Source organism: Neoarius graeffei, chromosome 2, assembly GCF_027579695.1.
Source record: "Neoarius graeffei isolate fNeoGra1 chromosome 2, fNeoGra1.pri, whole genome shotgun sequence".
In the NCBI taxonomy this organism is placed as follows: Eukaryota; Metazoa; Chordata; class Actinopteri; order Siluriformes; family Ariidae; genus Neoarius; species Neoarius graeffei.
In genome coordinates, this window is record NC_083570.1 from 62,419,288 (window position 1) to 62,441,626 (window position 22,339).

Consider the following 22,339-nt stretch of genomic DNA (forward strand, 5'->3'; position numbering starts at 1 on the left):
CTTAAGCAGGAGGACACGTCTGGCACTGCAGGATTTGAGTCCCTGACGGCGTAGTGTGTTACTGATGGTAGCCTTTGTTACTTTGGTCCCAGCTCTCTGTACTGTAGGTCATTCACTAGGTCCCCCCGTGTGGTTCTGGGATTTTTGCTCACCGTTCTTGTGATCATTTTGACCCCACGGGGTGAGATCTTGCGTGGAGCCCCAGATCGAGGGAGATTATCAGTGGTCTTGTATGTCTTCCATTTTCTAATAATTGCTCCCACAGTTGATTTCTTCACACCAAGCTGCTTACCTATTGCAGATTCAGTCTTCCCAGCCTGGTGCAGGTCTACAATTTTGTTTCTGGTGTCCTTTGACAGCTCTTTGATCTTGGCCATAGTGGAGTTTGGAGTGTGACTGTTTGAGGTTGTGGACAGGTGTCTTTTATACTGATAACGAGTTCAAACAGGTGCCATTAATACAGGTAACGAGTGGAGGACAGAGGAGCCTCTTAAAGAAGAAGTTACAGGTCTGTGAGAGCCAGAAATCTTGCTTGTTTGTAGGTGACCAAATACTTATTTTACCGAGGAATTTACCAATTAATTCATTAAAAATCCTACAATGTGATTTCCTGGATTCTTTCCCCCCTAGTGATTACTGATAGGCTCTGAGTGTCACCTGCGAAAAAACCAATCACGTTTTAGAAAAGAAAACAAAAAACATCCACTTTCAAAGCTGCTTCATAGTAACAAGTAACGAGGACCTTGATAGAAATGTAGTGGAGTGAAAAGTACAATATTTGTCTTTCAAATGTAGTGAAGTTAAAGTTATAAGTTTCCAAAATAAAAATAAAAATACTACTCAAGTAAAGTACAGATACTCAAAAAGTGTACTTAAGTACAGTACTTTGTTACTGTCCACCTCTGGTGTACTCTACTTGTTCCAAATCACACTACCCGCTGCACTACACACATCAGGAGAGATGATCTTGTTGATAGATTAATTAGCATGCATAATGACTACAGATGGCCTGTTCTCAGTCAGGAGCATGCAGGTATGTGGAAACACTGACTAAATTTGATGTCAAGACGTCACTTTGCTTTTAAAACACTGACAGAAAATAAAGACACTAAAGACCTTCTAACTTTCTGTTGAGGGCACAAACATGATACGCTACACTAAAAACATTGTTGGAAAATGATGATAATTTATAAAATTATGATAATCATAAACTCATTTGTTTTCCTTAGGCTCTAATGATGCACTTAGCTTGCTAACAGGCTCTCCATGTATTATTACACTGCATTAGCTACCGCTTTTTAGCCTGCTCAGTTAGATTAAACACAGGAATGGGCAACACACTGGAGCGTCTGACTGCTGGGATATATAATGTACTTATCATTTGTTTACCTTAGCAATGCATTATCAGTGGTCTATATGATCTAAACTCTGTCCAGAGACCCAGGAGAAGAGAATTATCTTCATCTAAGGAAAGTTATTTAACTGTAAAGAGAAAGGTGAACCTGAATACATCTTTACTCAGGTGATCGCTAATAAGCCATTTACATTAATAGCCTAATTGTAATTAGACAATAGACAAAAACAAAAGTGAAAGAGTGAAATTAGCTCTGTGGAAGCCAAATCCTTTGTAATGACTTCTAAATCAGTCACCTGTTTCCCTTAAGACTTCCACTGAATCACTTGAGCTAAAAATACTAAAATCACTTCCAGCAGAAAGGATGAGCTTCTCAGCATCTTCAATACCAAAGCAAGCTCAGAATACTCTATCTACGGCTACAACGGGCACTTTCTCAGGAATCATGACCACAGTCCAAATATAGTCTGAACACCTGAGCAGTCTCTTCATATTAGTCTTAACGGCTGAAGTGTAAAGTTAAAGCTACAGTGGGGCAAAAAAGTATTTAGTCAGCCACCAATTGTGCAAGTTCTCCCACTTAAAAAGATGAGAGAGGCCTGTAATTTTCATCATAGGTACACTTCAACTATGAGAGACAGAATGAAAAGAAAGAATCCAGGAAATCACATTGTAGGATTTTTAATGAATTAATTGGTAAATTCCTCGGTAAAATAAGTATTTGGTCACCTACAAACAAGCAAGATTTCTGGCTCTCACAGACCTGGAACTTCTTCTTTAAAGGAACAGTCCACCGTATTTCCATAATGAAATATGCTCATATCTGAATTGAGACGAGCTGCTCCATACCTATCCGAGCTTTGCGCGACCTCCCAGTCAGTCAGACGCAGTCAGACGCGCTGTCACTCCTGTTAACAATGTAGCTAGGCTCAGCATGGCCAACGCTATTTTTTGGAGCTGTAGTTAGATGCGACCAAACTCTTCCGCGTTTTTCCTGTTTACATAGGTTTATATGACCAGTGATATGAAACAAGTTCAGTTACACAAATTGAAACATAGCGATTTTCTATGCTATGGAAAGTCCGCACTATAATGACAGGCGTACTAACACCTTCTGCGCGCTTCGGCAGCGCATTGATATCTGAGCTCCGTATCAATGCGCTGCCAAAGCGCGCAGAAGGTGTTAGTACGCCTGTCATTATAGTGCGGACTTTCCATAGCATAGAAAATCGCTACGTTTCAATTTGTGTAACTGAACTTGTTTCATATCACTGGTCATATAAACCTATGTAAACAGGAAAAACGCGGAAGAGTTTGGTCGCATCTAACTACAGCTCCAAAAAATAGCGTTGGCCATGCTGAGCCTAGCTAAATTGCTAACAGGAGTGACAGCACGTCTGACTGCGTCTGACTGACTGGGAGGTCGCGCAAAGCTCGGATAGGTACGGAGCAGCTCGTCTCAATTCAGATAAGAGCATATTTCATTATGGAAATATGGTGGACTGTTCCTTTAAGAGGCTCCTCTGTCCGCCACTCGTTACCTGTATTAATGGCACCTGTTTGAACTCGTTATCAGTATAAAAGACACCTGTCCACAACCTCAAACAGTCACACTCCAAACTCCACTATGGCCAAGACCAAAGAGCTGTCAAAGGACACCAAAAACAAAATTGTAGACCTGCACCAGGCTGGGAAGACTGAATCTGCAATAGGTAAGCAGCTTGGTGTGAAGAAATCAACTGTGGGAGCAATTATTAGAGAATGGAAGACATACAAGACCACTGATAATCTCCCTCGATCTGGGGCTCCACGCAAGATCTCACCCCGTGGGGTCAAAATGATCACAAGAACGGTGAGCAAAAATCCCAGAACCACACGGGGGGACCTAGTGAATGACCTACAGAGAGCTGGGACCAAAGTAACAAAGGCTACCATCAGTAACACACTATGCCGCCAGGGACTCAAATCCTGCAGTGCCAGACGTGTCCCCCTGCTTAAGCCAGTACATGTCCAGGCCCGTCTGAAGTTTGCTAGAGAGCATTTGGATGATCCAGAAGAGGATTGGGAGAATGTCATATGGTCAGATGAAACCAAAATAGAACTTTTTGGTAAAAACTCAACTTGTCGTGTTTGGAGGAGAAAGAATGCTGAGTTGCATCCAAAGAACACCATACCTACTGTGAAGCATGGGGGTGGAAACATCATGCTTTGGGGCTGTTTTTCTGCAAAGGGACCAGGACGACTGATCCGTGTAAAGGAAAGAATGAATGGGGCCATGTATCGTGAGATTTTGAGTGAAAACCTCCTTCCATCAGCAAGGGCATTGAAGATGAAACGTGGCTGAGTCTTTCAGCATGACAGTGATCCCAAACACACCGCCCGGGCAATGAAGGAGTGGCTTCGTAAGAAGCATTTCAAGGTCCTGGAGTGGCCTAGCTAGTCTCCAGATCTCAACCCCATAGAAAATCTTTGGAGGGAGTTGAAAGTCCGTGTTGCCCAGCGATAGCCCTAAAACATCACTGCTCTAGAGGAGATCTGCATGGAGGAATGGGCCAAAATACCTGCAACAGTGTGTGAAAACCTTGTGAATACTTACAGAAAACGTTTGACCTCTGTCATTGCCAACAAAGGGTATATAACAAAAGGGGTGTTCACACGGCACATATTTGCATCGATGCTGCACCGATGTATTTTGTTGCGATATATCTTACACTGGTGTAAATTTTGTGGAGCGTTCACACGTCACAAACCTGCTTACTAGAGAGAAGCATGTTAGCACCGGTGCAGCCCCACTTGCATTCACACGGCAGTTTTTGCGACCATGCTATACGATAGTAATAATGCGGAAATGAAATATGCGCATGCGTGAAAATGTACTTCCTTTTCCCGGTTGTCATGGCATCACCAAGCGCCGGGAAAACAACGTGGATGAAGACACCAGTGTTGCCAGATACTGCTGACGTTTTCCAGCCCAAAAGATGTTCAAATCCACCAAAATGCACTTAAAACCGCCCAATCTGGCAACACTGGAAGACATGCAGTTCTGTTGTTGTTGATATTCGCCATTTTGGAAGCGCAAAATACCAGGATGCAAATTATGCAATGCCCGTATGTAATCAACTCTCCTCACGCGTAGCGAGTCTACCCCTGTAGCGTTCAGACGTCCCATTTTATATCGGTGCTGCCACGCAAACTAGCATTCACTCCGGAGTAAATTTCTTAAACCACCTCCTGAGCAGGATTAGATTTGCACCAGTTTAAGCAGCTTTCAGGGGCTACACCAGTATAACTATGTACCGTGTGAACGCTCTACCGGGGCAGCCCTGGTGCTACAACCGGAGTAAAAGTTGCCGTGTGAACACCCGTAAAGTATTGAGATGAACTTTTGTTATTGACCAAATACTTATTTTCCACCATAATTTGCAAGTAAATTCTTTAAAAATCAGACAATGTGATTTTCTGGATTTTTTTTCTCATTTTGTCTCTCATAGTTGAGGTATACCTATGATGAAAATTACAGGCCTCTCTCATCTTTTAAAAAAAAAAAAAGTAAAGTAAAGTAACTTTAAAGTAACTTTATTGTTACTTTACTTTACCAATTGTGCAAGTGGGAGAACTTGCACAATTGGTGACTGACTAAATACTTTCTTGCCCCACTGTAAGGAGTTACAATAGTTGAGCCAAGATGCAATAAAAGCATGAAGGACTACTTCCAAGTCCTTCTGCGAGAGAATAGAGTTTATCTTTGAAATTTGCCTCAGCTGGTAGAAACTGGCTTTACTACTGCAGGGGTTTGTTTGTCAAAACTTCGTGATGACTCGAAAATGATACCCAGGTTCCTGAGATCATTGTGAATTGTTGTTGTTGATGAGGAGCCCAACTGAGTGCTGATTTCAGCAGGAGATGGGGCTGTGCTGAAAATAATGGCATTTTTTTATTTTCATTTAGCTAATTAAGAGTATTTTTTCTGGTTGTTGAACCCATGTGTCACCTGGGCAACTATGAATAATACTACTACTACTCATCTCATCTCATTATCTCTAGCCGCTTTATCCTGTTCTACAGGGTCGCAGGCAAGCTGGAGCCTATCCCAGCTGACTACGGGTGAAAGGCGGGGTACACCCTGGACAAGTCGCCAGGTCATCACAGGGCTGACACATAGACACAGACAACCATTCACACTCACATTCACACCTACGGTCAATTTAGAGTCACCAGTTAACCTAACCTGCATGTCTTTGGACTGTGGGGGAAACCGGAGCACCCGGAGGAAACCCACGCGGACACGGGGAGAACATGCAAACTCCGCACAGAAAGGCCCCTGTCGGCCACGGGGCTCGAACCCAGGACCTTCTTGCTGTGAGGCGACAGCGCTAACCACTACACCACCGTGCCGCCCTTACATACAGTATATTACAATAAATTTTCTCATTACATACAATACATACCTATCCTATATAAATACTGCAAGTGTCTTCTTACGGTCTCAACATTTTCATTGTTGAAGTTTAACACTATTTTTATCACGGGCGATTGCTCTAAGACAACGAGGGAGGCTCAGCCTCCTCTAAAAATGACGAACATCGTGTAGGATGAACTGCGCTAGGCTTATGTTATAGCCGACCTTATAACATTGCTATTTCAGATCCAGAATCATAGAAATATATGTGCTCAACCCACTACAGTGTGAAATCATTCCGTTATAACTTTCCCCAGTTCGCCTAATGTGTGCATGAGTTTTTCCCCCTCGTGACAGCGCGGTGCAGCCCAGCCTCAGTGGACTTCAATGGCATTTGGGAGCTATGCGCTTGTCAATATCAAAATGCAAGACGATTATTGGACAAATACTGCGAAAATGCCCGCCTACGGACTCCGAGCCTCACATGGGAGGGACATGGCAAAGCTTTCCGCGAGGAGACTGGTGATTGGTGAAAGCGGACGGATATTTTCTTTGATTGACAGCTCGTTTCAAATATAGACAGGCAGCGGTGAATCTCAGTTCAGTCCCATGCGGATTCGCACGTGCTGTGGTGTGTTGTAAGAGATCAGCTTACATTTCGATTTCATTCATTACATACAGTTTCTACCAGCTTTTTTAGTTTGTATATATTTTCATTGTAAATAAAGTGTAAATATAGTGTTGTCAAGTTTGCTATCTTAGTTCCAGAAATGTCGTTTATTTGAGTGACTGAACTTGAACTTGAGGGGGCTAGTCAGCTAGCAAGAAAGCTGCGCACGGATGCCAAGCATTGTTGATTTAATTTTGGCGAAGCCATTTGCCAGTCTTCCTTTCGAGGAAAAAATTAAAATTAAAGAGCAGGGTAGACCAACGCCTCAAACTGACTTGGTGAAAAAGGTCGGGAATAATACTCGTTCCTTTCAGCTCTCCTGGTACGAGAAAGTGAATTGGCTAACAGCAAGTGACCCACATCAACAACAGTAAATAGGCTACTTTAGTAATATGTCATGGATGGACCAAAAATATAGAATCTATTTAAAATGTTTATGCTGAGTATATTATATTGGAATATATATTTCTCTGGATATGAATTAAACACAGCTACAATTTGGAAAACATTTTTAAACAAAAACACAGCCGAGAACATTTCACACTACAGACCTGGATTAAAAGTGAAGGGTTATCAAAATTGTCAATAAAACATTCCTCAGTCAAAATAAGTAAAATATAGGGAAAGTGTCATTGAATGAAATGTGTGGCACCCAGCTCTATGTTTGGCTCCCCAAGGTCAGTGCTTGTGCCTATTCCAGAACACTCTGCTGTTACTGCTGAGGTTCCTGACAAAGAGCTGCTTTCAATAATGATCAATTTTTAAACAACATGCCACAATTTTAAAATATAAAATGTTAAAATATACCCCCCCCAACACCACCATCATGTATATTGGACAGTAGGCTAATGGGCCAAAAGAACCTGTTATTTCACAGTTTGTGACGCTGCCAACAATCAGCCAGATCAGAGGGAAGAGTATGGGCAAAATTGATGTGTTTTTTTCTTTCTTCTTTTAAAATCTGGAAATATCGTAACCGACCAGCCTCCCCTGTTTGAAAGACTACCAGCCGCTACTGATTTTTATTATCACTGTTAAAGGTCCTGCATGTAAGGATAAATAAGTAACACTGCTTTCTTTCCTTTGAGGTCTGCCACTATTTATGATTAATTAAGTACACTACACTCCACTTTACTGGTTAGCACTGTCGCCTCACAGCAAGAAGGTTCTGGGTTCAAGCACAGCAAATGGGGCCTTTCTGTGTGGAGTTTGCATGTTCTCCCCGTGTCTGTGTGGGTTTCCTCTGGGTGCTCCGGTTTCCTCCACAGTTCAAAGACATGCAGGTTAGGTTAACTAGTGGCTCTAAATTGCCCATAGGTGTGTGTGTGTGTGTGTGAATGGTTGTTTCCCAAGCCCAGAAATGGGAAGGATGCGGCAGGAAGGGCATCCAGCGTAAAACTATGCTCCAATTAATCTGACATTTGGCTCAGTAGGGTCCACATGGACCCCGACCTGGCAATAGTGCTTGACAATGAGGAGGAAGAAGTACTAATGAAGCTACAGTATTCTATGTTGTACATCACAGGTTAGTTAGAATATACACAACTCGGTAAGGCCTAGTTATTATCTCTCATGGTGTTGGTCAAGCATTTGGACGTGTGTAAATTAAGCCACTGATATTCAGGGATAACTTGTAAATTCTTCCTGTTTATCCTTTAAGCCAGCGTTTCTCAACCTTTTTTCAGTCACGGCACCCTTCAGAAGTATGCAAATTCTCAAGGTACCCCCATGTAAAATATACGCAGTCACGCTGACCATACGCTGACCCCAGCAGTGACGTTGTGACATGGGAAAGGGGGCCGTGAGACAAATTTTGATGATGCATGAGGCGGCGATGATCTGCATTAGTGTAACTATCGTTTTTTGGAATTTTAATTCATTTTATTTATTTCAATGTTAGAATATATCATTTTTTGACGGCACCCCTAACGAAGCCAGACGGCACCCCGGTTGAGAAAGGCTGCTTTAAGCAACAGCCAGTCACTCATAAATTTATTTAAATTTGTTTTCTTTATTTTATTGTTCATTGTACCAGACACCAAAATGGCAGTCTCTCTCTCTCTCTCTCTCTCTCTCTCTCTCTCTCTCTCTCACTCTCTCTCTCTGTGCAATTTCTAAAGCCTTTAGTGACATAATATATTAAGCAGCACTATATTTGTTTCCGCACTAATAAACGATGTCATAATAATTATATACGACCTGGGTTAAGTGAGTTTGACATTAGCCTTGGTTAAGTTCATTTATCCTGGCTTTAACCTCTTAGAAGTGTTGTTTTTTTAGAGTAATACCAAATCATTAGAATAATATGGGTAAAAACGTGAAGCTTTCCCAAGTCTACCAAGAGACCCTAGGCGCCATATTTCTCCAGGAAAGACCTTATTATACATTTTGGGCATGCTGCTCTCCGCTTACTGGCCTTGCATGACTAAAATTGTGGATCAATAGTTTTTTCCAACCAGTGGCTCCAGTGCTGAATGGACCCACATTTAAGCCTAGAAATCCCATTACTGGTGAAAGAAGGAGGAACACAGTGCTAGCACAGCACTCAGGGATCCATCCCATCCATATAAACTCAGCCTTATTCAATTCATCCTCATTTTCTGGTGTTGTTTTCACAATTGGTGCGTGTATTCACCGCCATAATTCCCTCAGAGCCTGAAATATCCACGGCTGTGCTGTAAGTGGGTAATTTCTGCACTGCGTTTTCTCAGGCGCTGTGTTATTTGATTTTCAACGCGCATGTTCCGCTTCCCCTGACAGGAAAGTTTCATCACTCTTTCGTTCCTGAGTCTGACTCCTGTTTATTCATGTCGTTTTTAATAACGGTCTTGAGACTTGAATCCTGACTGCTATTAATGTAATTTTTTGGAGTTGCTGCTGCTCCTGGAAACGTCAGATGGTCTGATGGTTTATTAATAATGCATGACATTTATTCGAAACAAACGCAAGTTTTCAAAATGGCCTGATTGTTTATGTGCTGATGTTGAGCTTTTACAGTTAGAAAGTGTCTTTGAGAGCAAGCGGACAAAGTGACCCAGACGCAGGAAAATAAAAGTTTCAGTGTGCTGCCCAGTCCCATGTTTTGGTTGCCTGGAAACCTAAATGACTAAAGATTGGAGCTAATGTAATAAAATAACATATGGTGAGCTAGTCGGCTAGTTAAGTACATTAATATGGACTAATGCTGGGATCAGACTGCACAATATTTTTGTCTTTCATGATGGTCACCATCAGATTATCAATCATAGTGTCATAAATTCTTGCTGTGTCTTGGTCAGAAGACTGACAACTACAAGTTTGACCCCGACCACTCATAGTTAACATCCTTGCGTGTCAAAAATAATCGCTGTTCTTTGATTATGTCACACTGCAAGGCCTGTTAATCATTCCCGACATTCATATTTGGGCCAGATGCTGAAAATTTATCAGCCACATCTGGTTGAATGCGTGTTGTTTGATCCGAGCGTAAGGGGAAGAAAGGAATACAGCATCATTATCCTCTTCAAACAAAGTTTTTCATGTGCTTGTGCCTGAGATAAGAAGTCAGTCAAATCATTGGCCAATGTTTTGGATACAAGATGTCATGTTCTGTCATCATATCACAATTAGAGTAGATTATTCAGGTCTGGCTAGCATCTACATTTTCTGTTTATATGTTTAATCACAGTGTTACAGAGTGCAGTAAACAGGAGGCTCACAAGGTTTATTTTATTCAGTTTCGTTTGGTATATTTTCACATACCTGTGTGTCCCTCATTCTGGAAAAAAAACAAAAAACAAAAACAAACATCTGTCTTCTGTGCACTCTAAATAATCCGCCTAGTAAAATCGCTGTACTGTCACATTGAAACTTGACTGGTGTGTTATGCAGCAGGTGGCAGGAATAGGAAGTGAAAGCTATAGTTATAACATCAAGGACATTATGCTAAATAATATATTCCAAGGGGCGGCATGGTGGTGTAGTGGTTAGCGCTGTCGCCTCACAGCAAGAAGGTCCGGGTTCGAGCCCCGTGGCCGGCGAGGGCCTTTCTGTGTGGAGTTTGCATGTTCTCCCCGTGTCCGCGTGGGTTTCCTCCGGGTGCTCCGGTTTCCCCCACAGTCCAAAGACATGCAGGTTAGGTTAACTGGTGACTCTAAATTGAGCGTAGGTGTGAATGTGAGTGTGAATGGTTGTCTGTGTCTATGTGTCAGCCCTGTGATGACCTGGCGACTTGTCCAGGGTGTACCCCGCCTTTCGCCCGTAGTCAGCTGGGATAGGCTCCAGCTTGCCTGCGACCCTGTAGAACAGGATAAAGCGGCTAGAGATAATGAGATGAGATGAGAATATATTCCAAATGAAAACTTTGGTTTTACAAAGTCAAACCAAAAGTATCTTTTTTCTGGTTGTTGCCCACTGGGCCAACACGAATAAAAATAAATCTTCTGGATAAAAAAAAAAAAAAGTGCTTGTCCTGCATGCCCGGGCTACTGATTTGTCCAACCCTGTGTGTGTGTGTGTGTGTGTGTGTGTGTGTGTGTGTATAGTTTTCAGTTTGGTTCTCAGCTGGCTGTTTCTGTATTCTTGGCTGCAGTCTTGACAGGATTTGCCTTTAAGTGCTGTATTGATGTGGGAACATTAGCATTCGTGGTGAGCATTCACAAGAAACAGGTCGCTTTGCTGTTCCACGGCATGCAACTCCACGCTTTCTCTGCACACTGATGAATACTGAATCGGCGAGGATAAAGGATGCTAGGAAACCTGCATATTACCTCTGAGACACACACACACACCCACCCACCCACACACACACACACACACACACACACACACTCTTAACTAGATTTCACTCATTCATCAGGTCAAAAAACAAGTTACAAAACAAATGTAACAGTATATTTGTTGGCAATGTATTTAACAATTATTCCACGAAATCGAGTCGGACATGAGCTGACAGCCAATGAGGCATGTAATGCCGAGTTGGCTATAAGCCATGTGTGACGAGATTGAGCGGAATAACTGTTTTATTATATCCACATTCACTGGATTTTGAGAAACAGAGCATTTTTATTTTTAAGGCTTTGTTATTAGGCGGACTTCTTCAAAACCTATCGATGGCTGCACAAATTGATTTTAGTGTTGTTTTTTTGAAGAAAGTGCCGCCTTTCTGTCTTGCCGAGGTATAGAATAGCTTTAGACATTTATTTAATTCTTCCTTGGACATTTCAGTTCTGTAACTTTCAAACTTATTTGAGCTTTTGAACCAGTCTAAAAAAAAATTCAACAAATTTTAACGCTTAAAGATGAAGAATGTAAACAAACCGGCGAAATGACAGGATCAATTTGTGAGAAATGCTATAATAATAATTCTTGAAAAATAATATAAAAAAAACATATGTTCAAACGAGAGAAAATGGCGGAGTAAGCAGCTACTCAGAACAGCTCTCTCTGCATTCGACATTTATTTGACATTTTCGGACTAGTCAGTGCTTTTGGATCCGTGGAGCCGCCCATACAGGTTTCTAACTTGGTACCTGCTATCTGCAAATATGGTAAAATTGGGCAAACAACAAGGCAAAAAAACTGAAGGTGAAAGTAGTGAGCTAGCATCGAACTTGACTAGCAACGATGATGGAGACAGCAGCCCTGTGTCTCTAGCCGACATACAGAAACTACTTGCAGGCATGGAAGAGCTAATTATTAAAAATCTGACGGCACAAATTTCTCCCAACCATGCAAATATCGCTAAACACAGCCAGGCAATCCAGTGCATCGAGACTTCAGTGAATGACTTTCAGGACAGAATAACTACATTGGAATCCACTGTTGGCTGTCTTTCAAAGGAGAACAAACAGCGAAAGCTAAAACTGGATGACCTCGAGAATAGATCCGGAAGATGCAACATACGTATTACGGGCATACCAGAAGGAGAAGAAGGGGCAAAACCCACCTCTTTTATCGAATCCTGTCTGCAAGAAATGGGGCTGGCGCCTTCCCCCGTCCCGTGGCCATTGATAGAGCACATAGACTAGCCATCCAGAGAAGACAAGAGGGCGCACCGCGTCCCTTCATAGTATGCATGCATCACTTCCAGGTGAAGCAACAAATAATGGAACTTGCCCGGGAGAGGGGGTCCCTGGATTACAAGGGGTCGGAGGTCCACATCTTCGGAGACTACAGTGCAGAGGTAGCAAGGAAGCGAGCCACCTTCACCCCGATAAAAGCCCAGTTGAAATAAGTTGGGCTATGCTTCAGTCTACTCTTCCCTGCTAAACTCCGGGTGAACGTCAACGGTGCCAAGCATGAGTTCAATACACCAACCGAAGCCGTTGCCTTTTTGGAAACTAGACAACTGCCACAACAGGAATGACACTACTACCACCAAGCTTACTTCTACAGTGTTTCCCCTAGAAAATGTTTGAAGGTGCAAGACCTGCGCTCAGACGTCCAACCCCAGTACAAGGATAAAAACAGCCAACAGCACAGAAGGCTATACATAGATTAATCCATCGGTCATGACTTTAGCCCACAACATGCCAGCACATAACTGCGCAGAATAAAATGCTAAAACAGCCAACAGTACACAACAAAAGCACCTCGGTAGTAGGCTAACTCAACTTAAACAACTTGCTTGTATCAGTACCAATGCAGTATAGAAACATTGAAAACAGAGGAAGCAGTGCACTCGGTGGTGCTAATAGAAGTAACCAATGACTTACCCTTAAAACTTCCCAAAGGCCTGCCTGCGTCTGTCATTGGCCTGCACGAACTCCTTTGCGATGGCTGTCATGTCAGTTTGTTCCAGAATGTCACGGTGAATATGGCAGTTCATCAAGTCATTCAGTCTCTTTTGTGTCATTGTGGATCGGAGGTATGATTTCAGTCGACGAAGTGTGGAAAACAAACGCTCTGCTGATGCCGAGGGCACGAAGGCCAAAAGCCAGGGCACCGAGGCCATAAAATAAAACAATTATTTTAAGTTCATGTCTATAATGAATTTAATTTAAGGACTAATGACTCTTCTGAGGAAGATTGGAGTCCCGGTCAAAACTATCAAGCAGGTAAAGAAACATCTAGACTATTATGTCTGAAGATAAGAAAATATTGAACACATCTAAACTTATCAATCCATCACTCACTTCAAAAATTGTAAAACTTATTAAACCTATATCCTCCCATAATTTTTGTTCAATTGACACCAAATGTGCAAGAGCATCTTCAGACTGTACTACTACGCAGATTTTTGATTAATCAAAATTGAGCCTGGAGTCCATCAAAATGTTTGACTGTAAATGGAACATATACTAGCATGCAGGCTACTGATTAACCCATAAGAGCCCAGACCGATTTCTCAATCAAGGAAAATTATTGAGGAAATAAAATGAACTAAATAGATGACAAAGGAAATATTTCTGACCTTTTATTTTTTAAAATAGCACTTTCATGTCTCAAGATCTGAAATATTAAATTGCAGATATGCAGAACACTGCAACACTATTACACTGTTAAAGGCCCGGTCCCACTGCACTTACGGATGCAAAGAGGATGTAAAACGTAAAAAAATCTTTGCCATCCGTTGGAAAACGCTATGCATCTGTTGTGTACTCATTGCATACGTGCTTCATACGCTCTATCCATCGAGCATCCGTCCACTGTGATTTCATCCGCGCAAAAAGTTTTGAGCTGCACAAAACTTTTAGAACGGATGAACTTTCCGCCGTGTACGATGTAAATCCGCGACATATACGAGCAACAAACGTTCTATGTCCGTCATCATCCGTTAAACGTCTGCTGTATCCTCTCTGCATCCTCTGGGCATCCTCGCAACTCACATCCGCTGCAGCTGAAAACGGAAAGAGGGAGGAAAGATAAGGTACATGAAACGTCTATTCATCGTTAGTAGCACGGAAATAGAAAGGATGTAAGCGTATGCATCTCGTATATAAAGTATTCAAAACGGACAAAGCGTTTATATCTGGGATGTATCTCGTATATTTAGGATGTCTGGAGTATGTCTAGAGTATGCAGAAGGACACCTAGCGCAGTGAACGGTCTGCATCCGATATACATCCACGCAACATCCCCTTTGTTTCCGTTAGGCGTACGTGATGCATCCCCTTCATCCGCTATGCATCCGCTCTTTCTGCTATGCGTCTGCTTCTCAGTTATCACCGGTAACCCCTTCGGAGCTGTCATCCACTTCCTTCCGCTTTCATCCGCTAGGCTTCCTATGAACATGCGTTTAACATCCCCGCTATATACTACCCACGACCGTTCTTTTCCGTTCTGTTTTCGCAAATTTTCGCCAATTTTGTCCATTTCTGGAGCGGATGAAAACGGATAGAGCCACCCCCGAAATTTTGCTCGTCCGCTGTGTCCTTTTTGCATACGTTTTGTGTCCATCGGCCAGTGGGACCGGGCCTTAACCCGAAAGTTCATTCTATGCAAACAGTTTGAGTAAATTCCACTTTTAAAGATTAGTTTTATTGCATTACTTAAACAGTATGAGTATATGAAGAGTATATGAGACAGTCATTGGGTGTACTCATTTTTGTAATTTAAACAAACTTAAACTATCATGTTTTACCTCAGGCCACAGTGCTGCCCTGCTGTGATTGGCTCAAAACTCAAGACAAGTTGAGTTGACGGCTACAGAGGAAGTTGTGCCATTTTCTAATTTACACAGAGCAATTTAAGGTCTTTGCAATTTTGACAGCAAGCTAATTAGCATGTTAGCGGCTACAGTCGGTACTCGGCACGTTAAAAGTGGGTCAACGTTGTAACGACACAACGTTACTGTACAAGCAATGCTTATTTAACGGTAACAAACTTAAGCCCTATATGTTGAAATTCTTATCTTATTCGTTCATTAATTTATCACACAGTCTTACCTCAGTCAACTTCTTCCCTCCTTCTGTGAAAATTCAACGTCTCAGACGCGGACACAAGTGGGCGGGAGATGCGTTTGATTAAGTCTTCTGATTGGCTGGTGATAGATTGGTGTCATTATAGCGCATCGGAGCAGTTCATGCCAGGCTCGAGTCCGCTCAACGTCAAAAAATATTGGTTTAGCCTATTTTTTAAAATAATTTTCAAAAATAATTTTCAAAAAGTTACCCGGGCCACGGCCCCCCTTCAGGAATTCCTGAAGATGCGGCGGCAAAAATCAAGGTGCGGCAGCCCGCCGCAGCCAATTGTACATAGCGGAAACACTGTTCTAAAGTTAATCCAGGTCTGCTGGACTGTCCGGTGAGTGCGCAAAGGCACTTGCCTAGACTACAGCTAACTTGCCTTAACATTTATTTATTTATTTTTCTCATGCTGTATTGCAGCCACTGTCAAGAGTTCAGGAATTTCGTTGTGAAAGTTTGTGCAAGTTTGGTTGAAATTGGTTTGAAATTATTAAGAAAGCTTCATCCATTTTGGACTTGGTTACCGTTCTAGCTTTCTTAAAGTTGTTGCCGCTACAGTATGGAACTGGACTGTATCTTTGCTCTATGTTAAACTTTGATATTAGCGCTTAACTAATATCCACTAGCAGAAGCCTGCTTCTGAGTGATAGGCCACAACTTGGTTGCACTCAGTGCTATTCATACTGCCTTATCATGCATTTTGTATGAATGAAAGAATAGAAATATTATTATTATTTTTTTTTTTCATTTACCTCTTCAACTAATATTAAGTTTAGCTCACATTAGACTAATAGTTGGGCGGCACGGTGGTGTAGTGGTTAGCACTGTCGCCTCACAGCAAGAAGGTCTGGGTTCGAGCCTAGCGGCTGACGAGGGCCTTTCTGTGCGGAGTTTGCATGTTCTCCCCGTGTCTGCGTGGGTTTCCTCCGGGTGCTCCGGTTTCCCCCACAGTCCAAAGACATGCAGGTTAGGTTAACTGGTGACTCTAAATTGACCGTAGGTGTGAATGTGAGTGTGAATGGTTATCTGTGTCTATGTGTCAGCCCTGTGATGACCTGGCGACTTGTCCAGGGTGTACCCCGCCTTTCGCCCGTAGTCAGCTGGGATAGGCTCCAGCTTGCCTGCGACCCTGTAGAACAGGATAAAGCGGCTACAGATAATGAGATGAGATCTCTTTTCAGTCTAAGGAGATCCTAATGATCCTAACGGACGATACACTATAGTAGTTGGACAACTCTTTGCCAATCCTGTGATTCTGGTATATGCATCTATCTTTGATGACCCTCAGTTTTTTGAGAAAATATTTTCTTTAATACCTAATTTGGACAATAATTTTCTTTTAATAGGAGGGGATTTCAACCTGGCTAGGTCGTCCAACACTTCCCAAAATCTTTCTGGATCTGCTGGGGTGGTGAAGGATTTCATGAATCAGTGTGGCCTCTCAGATGTGTGGAGGTTTCATTTTCCCCACACCAGAGCTTATTCATTTTTCTCTACGCCTACACCCGCATTGATTACTTTCTACATGATAATAGACTGTTATCTAAAGTCAAGGCCATTTCATATAATAGTATTGTTATTTCTGATCATAGTGCCATTGTGCTTGACTTGGACATTCCAAACCGACCACCCGTTAACAGGATTTGTAGATTGAACTCTCTACTATTATCAGATGACACATTTGTAGAACTAATTTCAAACCAGATTCAGTTTTTCCTAGAAACAAACACCTTCCCAGAGATCTCACATGCAACATTGTGGGAAACGCTTAAAGTATATATACACTACCGTTCAAAAGTTTGGGGTCACCCAGACAATGTTGTGTTTTCCATGAAAAGTCACACTTTTATTTCCCACCATAAGTTGTAAAATGAATAGAAAATATAGTCAAGACATTTTTCTGGCCATTTTGAGCATTTAATCGACCCCACAAATGTGATGCTCCAGAAACTCAATCTGCTCAAAGGAAGGTCAGTTTTATAGCTTCTCTAAAGAGCTCAACTGTTTTCAGCTGTGCTAACATGATTGTACAAGGGTTTTCTAATCATCCATTAGCCTTCTGAGGCAATGAGCAAACACATTGGACCATTAGAACACTGGAGTGAGAGTTGCTGGAAATGGGCCTCTATACACCTATGGAGATATTGCACCAAAAACCAGCAGCTAGAATAGTCATTTACCACATTAGCAATGTATAGAGGGGCGGCACGGTGGTGTAGTGGTTAGCGCTGTCACCTCACAGCAAGAAGGTCCGGGTTCGAGCCCCGTGACCGGCAAGGGCCTTTCTGTGCGGAGTTTGCATGTTCTCCCCGTGTCCGCGTGGGTTTCCTCCGGGTGCTCCGGTTTCCCCCACAGTCCAAAGACATGCAGGTTAGGTTAACTGGTGACTCTAAATTGACCGTAGGTGTGAGTGTGAATGGTTGTCTGTTTCTCTATGTTAGCCCTGTGATGACCTGGCGACTTGTCCAGGGTGTACCCCGCCTTTCGCCCGTAGTCAGCTGGGATAGGCTCCAGCTTGCCTGCGACCCTGTAGAAGGATAAAGCGGCTAGAGATAATGAGATGAATGAGCAATGTATAGAGTGGATTTCTGATTAGTTTAAAGTGATCTTCATTGAAAAGAACAGTGCTTTTCTTTCAAAAATAAGGACATTTCAAAGTGACCCCAAACTTTTGAACGGTAGTGTACGAGGGCAAATTATAGCATATTCATCTAAAGTCAAAAAAGAAAAAAAGTTTAAAATTGACAGAGATCTCACAACGAATCCTTGATATTGACTCAAAATATGCTCACTTCCCAGACCCAGATCTTTACAAGGAACGCTTGAGGCTACAATCTGAAGTCAATCTTCTTTCTACTGATTTCAGTCTTCTTTCTACAGACGCAAGGCGCCTGATTCTTTTAAAATGGAAGCAACAGGCTCCCCCATCCTTTTCAAAGTGGATCAGAAAGTGTTGTATTTTTTGAAGTTGGAGCAATTAAATACACACTCAAAGGGTCTTCACAAACTTTTGATAGAACTTGGAGACCTTTTTGGAACTACTAAGACTCCCTACAAGAACCTCTTGATGTAGAGTAATGCAACACTGCCCCCTCCCCATTTTTCTTATCCAGAGAATGCAGCAGAGGCCCCCCCCACACACACACTACATTTCTCTCTTTTCCTCTTTTCTTTCTTCCTCCCTTTTTTTTAAATTGTTTAGTCTTGTTCTGTGGATATATTCTACAATCTGTAGTTCTATACTGGGTGATAGGGAAGGTGAGTGGGAGGGACGGGGAGATTTGTGATTTGTAACACCATATTTGACAAATGTTATGATTCTGTACGTACAGATTGAAGACAATTATACGATTTGTATGTGAGATTTATTGAAACTCAATAAAAACAAAACACAACCACCCCCAAAAATATGTTCTTACCATCAAACACCTTTATTCCATATTTCATTGCTTTTTTGTATTTTTTGGAGTTTTGTTTTTGAGTACAGTTTTTTTTCGTCCTCGGTTGGTTCAGTAACACGCTCTGCCATTTTGTTTTTCTCTACTCGATGAGCCGATAGCCTCCTAATAGAGTAGCCAATCAGAGCGTGCGATTGCTCATATCCAGTGATTGTGGATAGAAAAATTCTAGTTAAATAGGCTGTGTTGTATTTGGCCTGGTGTATCTCCCTCATTAACAGAGTTAGAGGAAGGTGAAATAGCTTCATGTGCTTAGAAATGAGTTTTTTTAAATTTTGTTCATTCATTGCGCTTTCCTTCATCATGCTGATTTACTCAGCTGTGGTAAATGTGCAAAGAAAGACTATTAAAATCATGCCATACAAAAGCACTGCATTGACCTGGTTTTACAGTTTTCAACTTCAGCTCTTTTCATGAACTGAATTAAAAAAAAAAAGTTCCTGGAGCAGGGAATCTTTCCGAAAACTGTCCTATATTTCTGAAAAAAGGAAAGCACTCTGGGGAACAGAGTGATAACAGTGACTATTAAATGAATAGAGAATTGCATTTCAGTTCCTTGTTGTCCTCACAAAAGTGCACCTGGTTCTGACTTAAACAAATGCTGGAGCAAAGCTATGACTTTATTAATGTTAACTATTGCACTGTGATAAACACCGATCAGCCCATTAAAACCACTGACAGGTGAAGTGAAAGACATTGATTGTTGTTACAGTGGCACCTGTCAAGGGGTGGGATATATTAGGCAGCAAGGGAACAGTCAGTTCTTGAAGCTGATGTGTTGGAAGCAGGAAAAACGGGCAAGCGTAAGGATCTGAGCGACTTTGACAAGAGCCAAATGGTGATCACTGGGTCTGAGCATCTCCAAAATGGCACATCTTGTGGTGTGTTCCCGATATACAGTGGTTAGTACCTGCCAAAAGTGGCCTAAGGAAGGACAATCGGTGAACCAGCGACAGGGTCATGGGCATCAAAGGCTCACTGATTCGCATGGGGCACGAAGGCTAGTCCATATGGTCCAACCCCATAGAAGCGCTACTGTAGCACAAATTGCTGAAAAAGTTGATGCTGACACCTTTCTGTTTTAGCCAGCATGAACAGTTTCAGCAGTTTCTAGTTTCTAAAACCTAAAACCAATGCTGAAAGGAAACGCTTCCTCTACCGTATGTCTCATCAATGGAATACAACACACGACAGGACAGTTAATGAATGAACTTGTATTTTTCTTTTTTTTTCTTTTTCTTTTATTTCTGCAGTATGATTATGTATTTTATGTATTTTAGTGTGATTGTTCCGTAGTTTCCCTGTCTGTCATGTGATATTGTATTGTACTTCATGTATAGGACCACAGGGAGAATAGCTAACAGAAATGTCAAGCTAATTGTGGATCCAAATAAAGTCAAAGTCAAAGTTTCTGATCAGACCCAGTCATCTAGCCATCACAATTTGGTCCTTGTCAAAGTCGCTCAGATCCTTACACTTGCCCATTTTTCCTGCTTCCAACACATCAGCTTCAAGAACTGACAGTTATCTTGCTGCCTAATATATCCCACCCCTTGACAGGTGCCACTCAGTGCGTTTACATGCACATAGAGAGAATCGAATTTCTGCCGTTGCTCGACTGAAATCGAAGTTCAAAATGCCATGTATACACCTTAATTCGGCTGAAATTGAACCGAACTTGATTTCTCGGAATCGAGCTACACGACCTAGATTATGCGATTTCTGCCGAGCTACTTAGTGCATGTAAACCCTATTGAGCTACGTATTCGAGCTACTTACTTCAGCACTGCCCCTTCCGGAAGTGACGAGTGACGAGACCACAAGGGAAACACAACAGCCTCGGTTGGCATGACAACGAATCATGACAACGGCATGAATCTTTTCTTTTTATGGCATTGTTTGCACTGTTAAAATTTAGCTCACTTACTGTATCACCAAATACATCTGTACAGCTGTTGCATAGCTGTGAATTGTGTACATAAACAAGTCACTGTATTTGTGTGTGTGTATATATATATATATATATATATATATATATATATATATATATATATATATATATGTCCAGCATCTGAAGAATGTCAATAAAAGCAAAACAATTGAACTTTTTGTGTGTTTATTAAGACATAAGTTAAATTGTAAGCAAAAAAAAAATATTTTTTTGTAAGCAAAAAATGGACTTTAGAAAAATATTATTGTGCAAAATAAGTTGTCTTACAAAACAGTGGTCTGCGCCGGACAGTTTGTAGCCATACAGTCTGTTAGAGCAAGCCTAACAGCTTGAACACGGAACTGCCAGTGTTGCCAGATTGGGGGTTTTAAGTGCATTTTAGCGGATTTGAACATGTTTTGGGCTGGAATACGTCAGCAGTATCTGGCAACACTATAGCTCTTCTTCATGACGACAACCGGAAGTGTACCAACACGATGGGGCGTGTAGCGCCACGTGTGGCTCGGGTGCACAATGCACCTTGCACAATAGCCCGATTTCACTTGTGCATGTAGGATTGCATTTCTCTGGCACCCCTGCTGGGACCCTTTGCTCGATTACCGACAGCAGCTCGATTTGGACGTGCATGTAAACGTACTGACTGTAACAACAATCCATGTCATTCGCTTCACCTGTCAGTGGTTTTAATGTTATGGCTGATCGATGTATACCATTTTTCGCACTGTCTGTAGCACCAAATACAAAAAAAAAACAGACAAATAAGCTATTTTTAAGTGATACAAAACCAGTATCCATAAACCAACTGTTCAAAATCCTGCAATTCCGAGCAGTTGATCCATAATGGATTGGCTACTGATTGTTCCAGTGGAGAAGGTCAGAGAACGGAGTTGCTTTCTGTTTGCAGTAGGAAAAGACGAGGAGAGGAGGACAAACTCACATGCTTGAATATTTATATAGGGTCTATAATGGCTGTACAAGAGGAAGAGAGCAGTAGGTGTGAGGCAGACAGCAACCACAGAAAGCCTTATCTCCCTCACACAGCTTCAAGAGAGCGCTGGAGGGATCGGGCTGTGAGAGTGCATGGTACACTACACTGTGACTGAAATGTTATATTTAAAAGCATCCCACACAATTGGGCAGGCAGAGCTGGTTATGTCGAAATAAATCTGGAATTTAAGAACTTTAGACAGGTTTTTGATTTTTGGGATAAAAACCCATGCAAAGAAATTGTTCCGCTTGTACGATCTGCTTTTTGCCTTATGAGGCGAAAGACTCGAGTTATAAAAGTCCAGGCTATTAAAGGGGAACTGAAGGCAAATTTTTTATTATCAAACTTCTCTTTATCTCATTCTATAAAATGTAGGAATGCATTTCTGACAGCTGTTTTGATTAGATTAGATTAGATAGAACTTTATTGATCCCTTTGGGCGGGTTCCCTCAGGGAAATTAAGATTCCAGCAGCATCATTACAGGATAAACAGAGAATAGAAATAGATAAAAACTTCTAGATAAATCAAATTAGGTATTTGCATATACAAATATAAAAAAGAATAAGAATAAGATATGGGGAAGAGGGGAAAAAAACTGCTATAGCAAGTTATGTGTGTTTGAAATATGCT

At 41.8% G+C, this 22,339-nt stretch overlaps 2 protein-coding genes across 2 annotated transcripts in view; one reads left to right on the plus strand and one right to left on the minus strand.

The window, feature by feature from the left end:
• cntn1a (contactin 1a) overlaps positions 1-22,339 on the plus strand; it is a 226,875-nt gene that overhangs the window by 14,965 nt on the left and 189,571 nt on the right. The gene's annotated exons all lie outside the window — the stretch shown is intronic.
• LOC132881768 (peroxynitrite isomerase THAP4-like) overlaps positions 13,852-22,339 on the minus strand; it is a 57,491-nt gene continuing 49,003 nt past the window's right edge. The window contains exon 3 of the mRNA XM_060914628.1: positions 13,852-14,242. Within this exon, the coding sequence (XP_060770611.1) occupies positions 13,986-14,242 (257 nt within the window). The 3' untranslated portion in view covers positions 13,852-13,985. The remainder of the gene's footprint in view (positions 14,243-22,339) is intronic.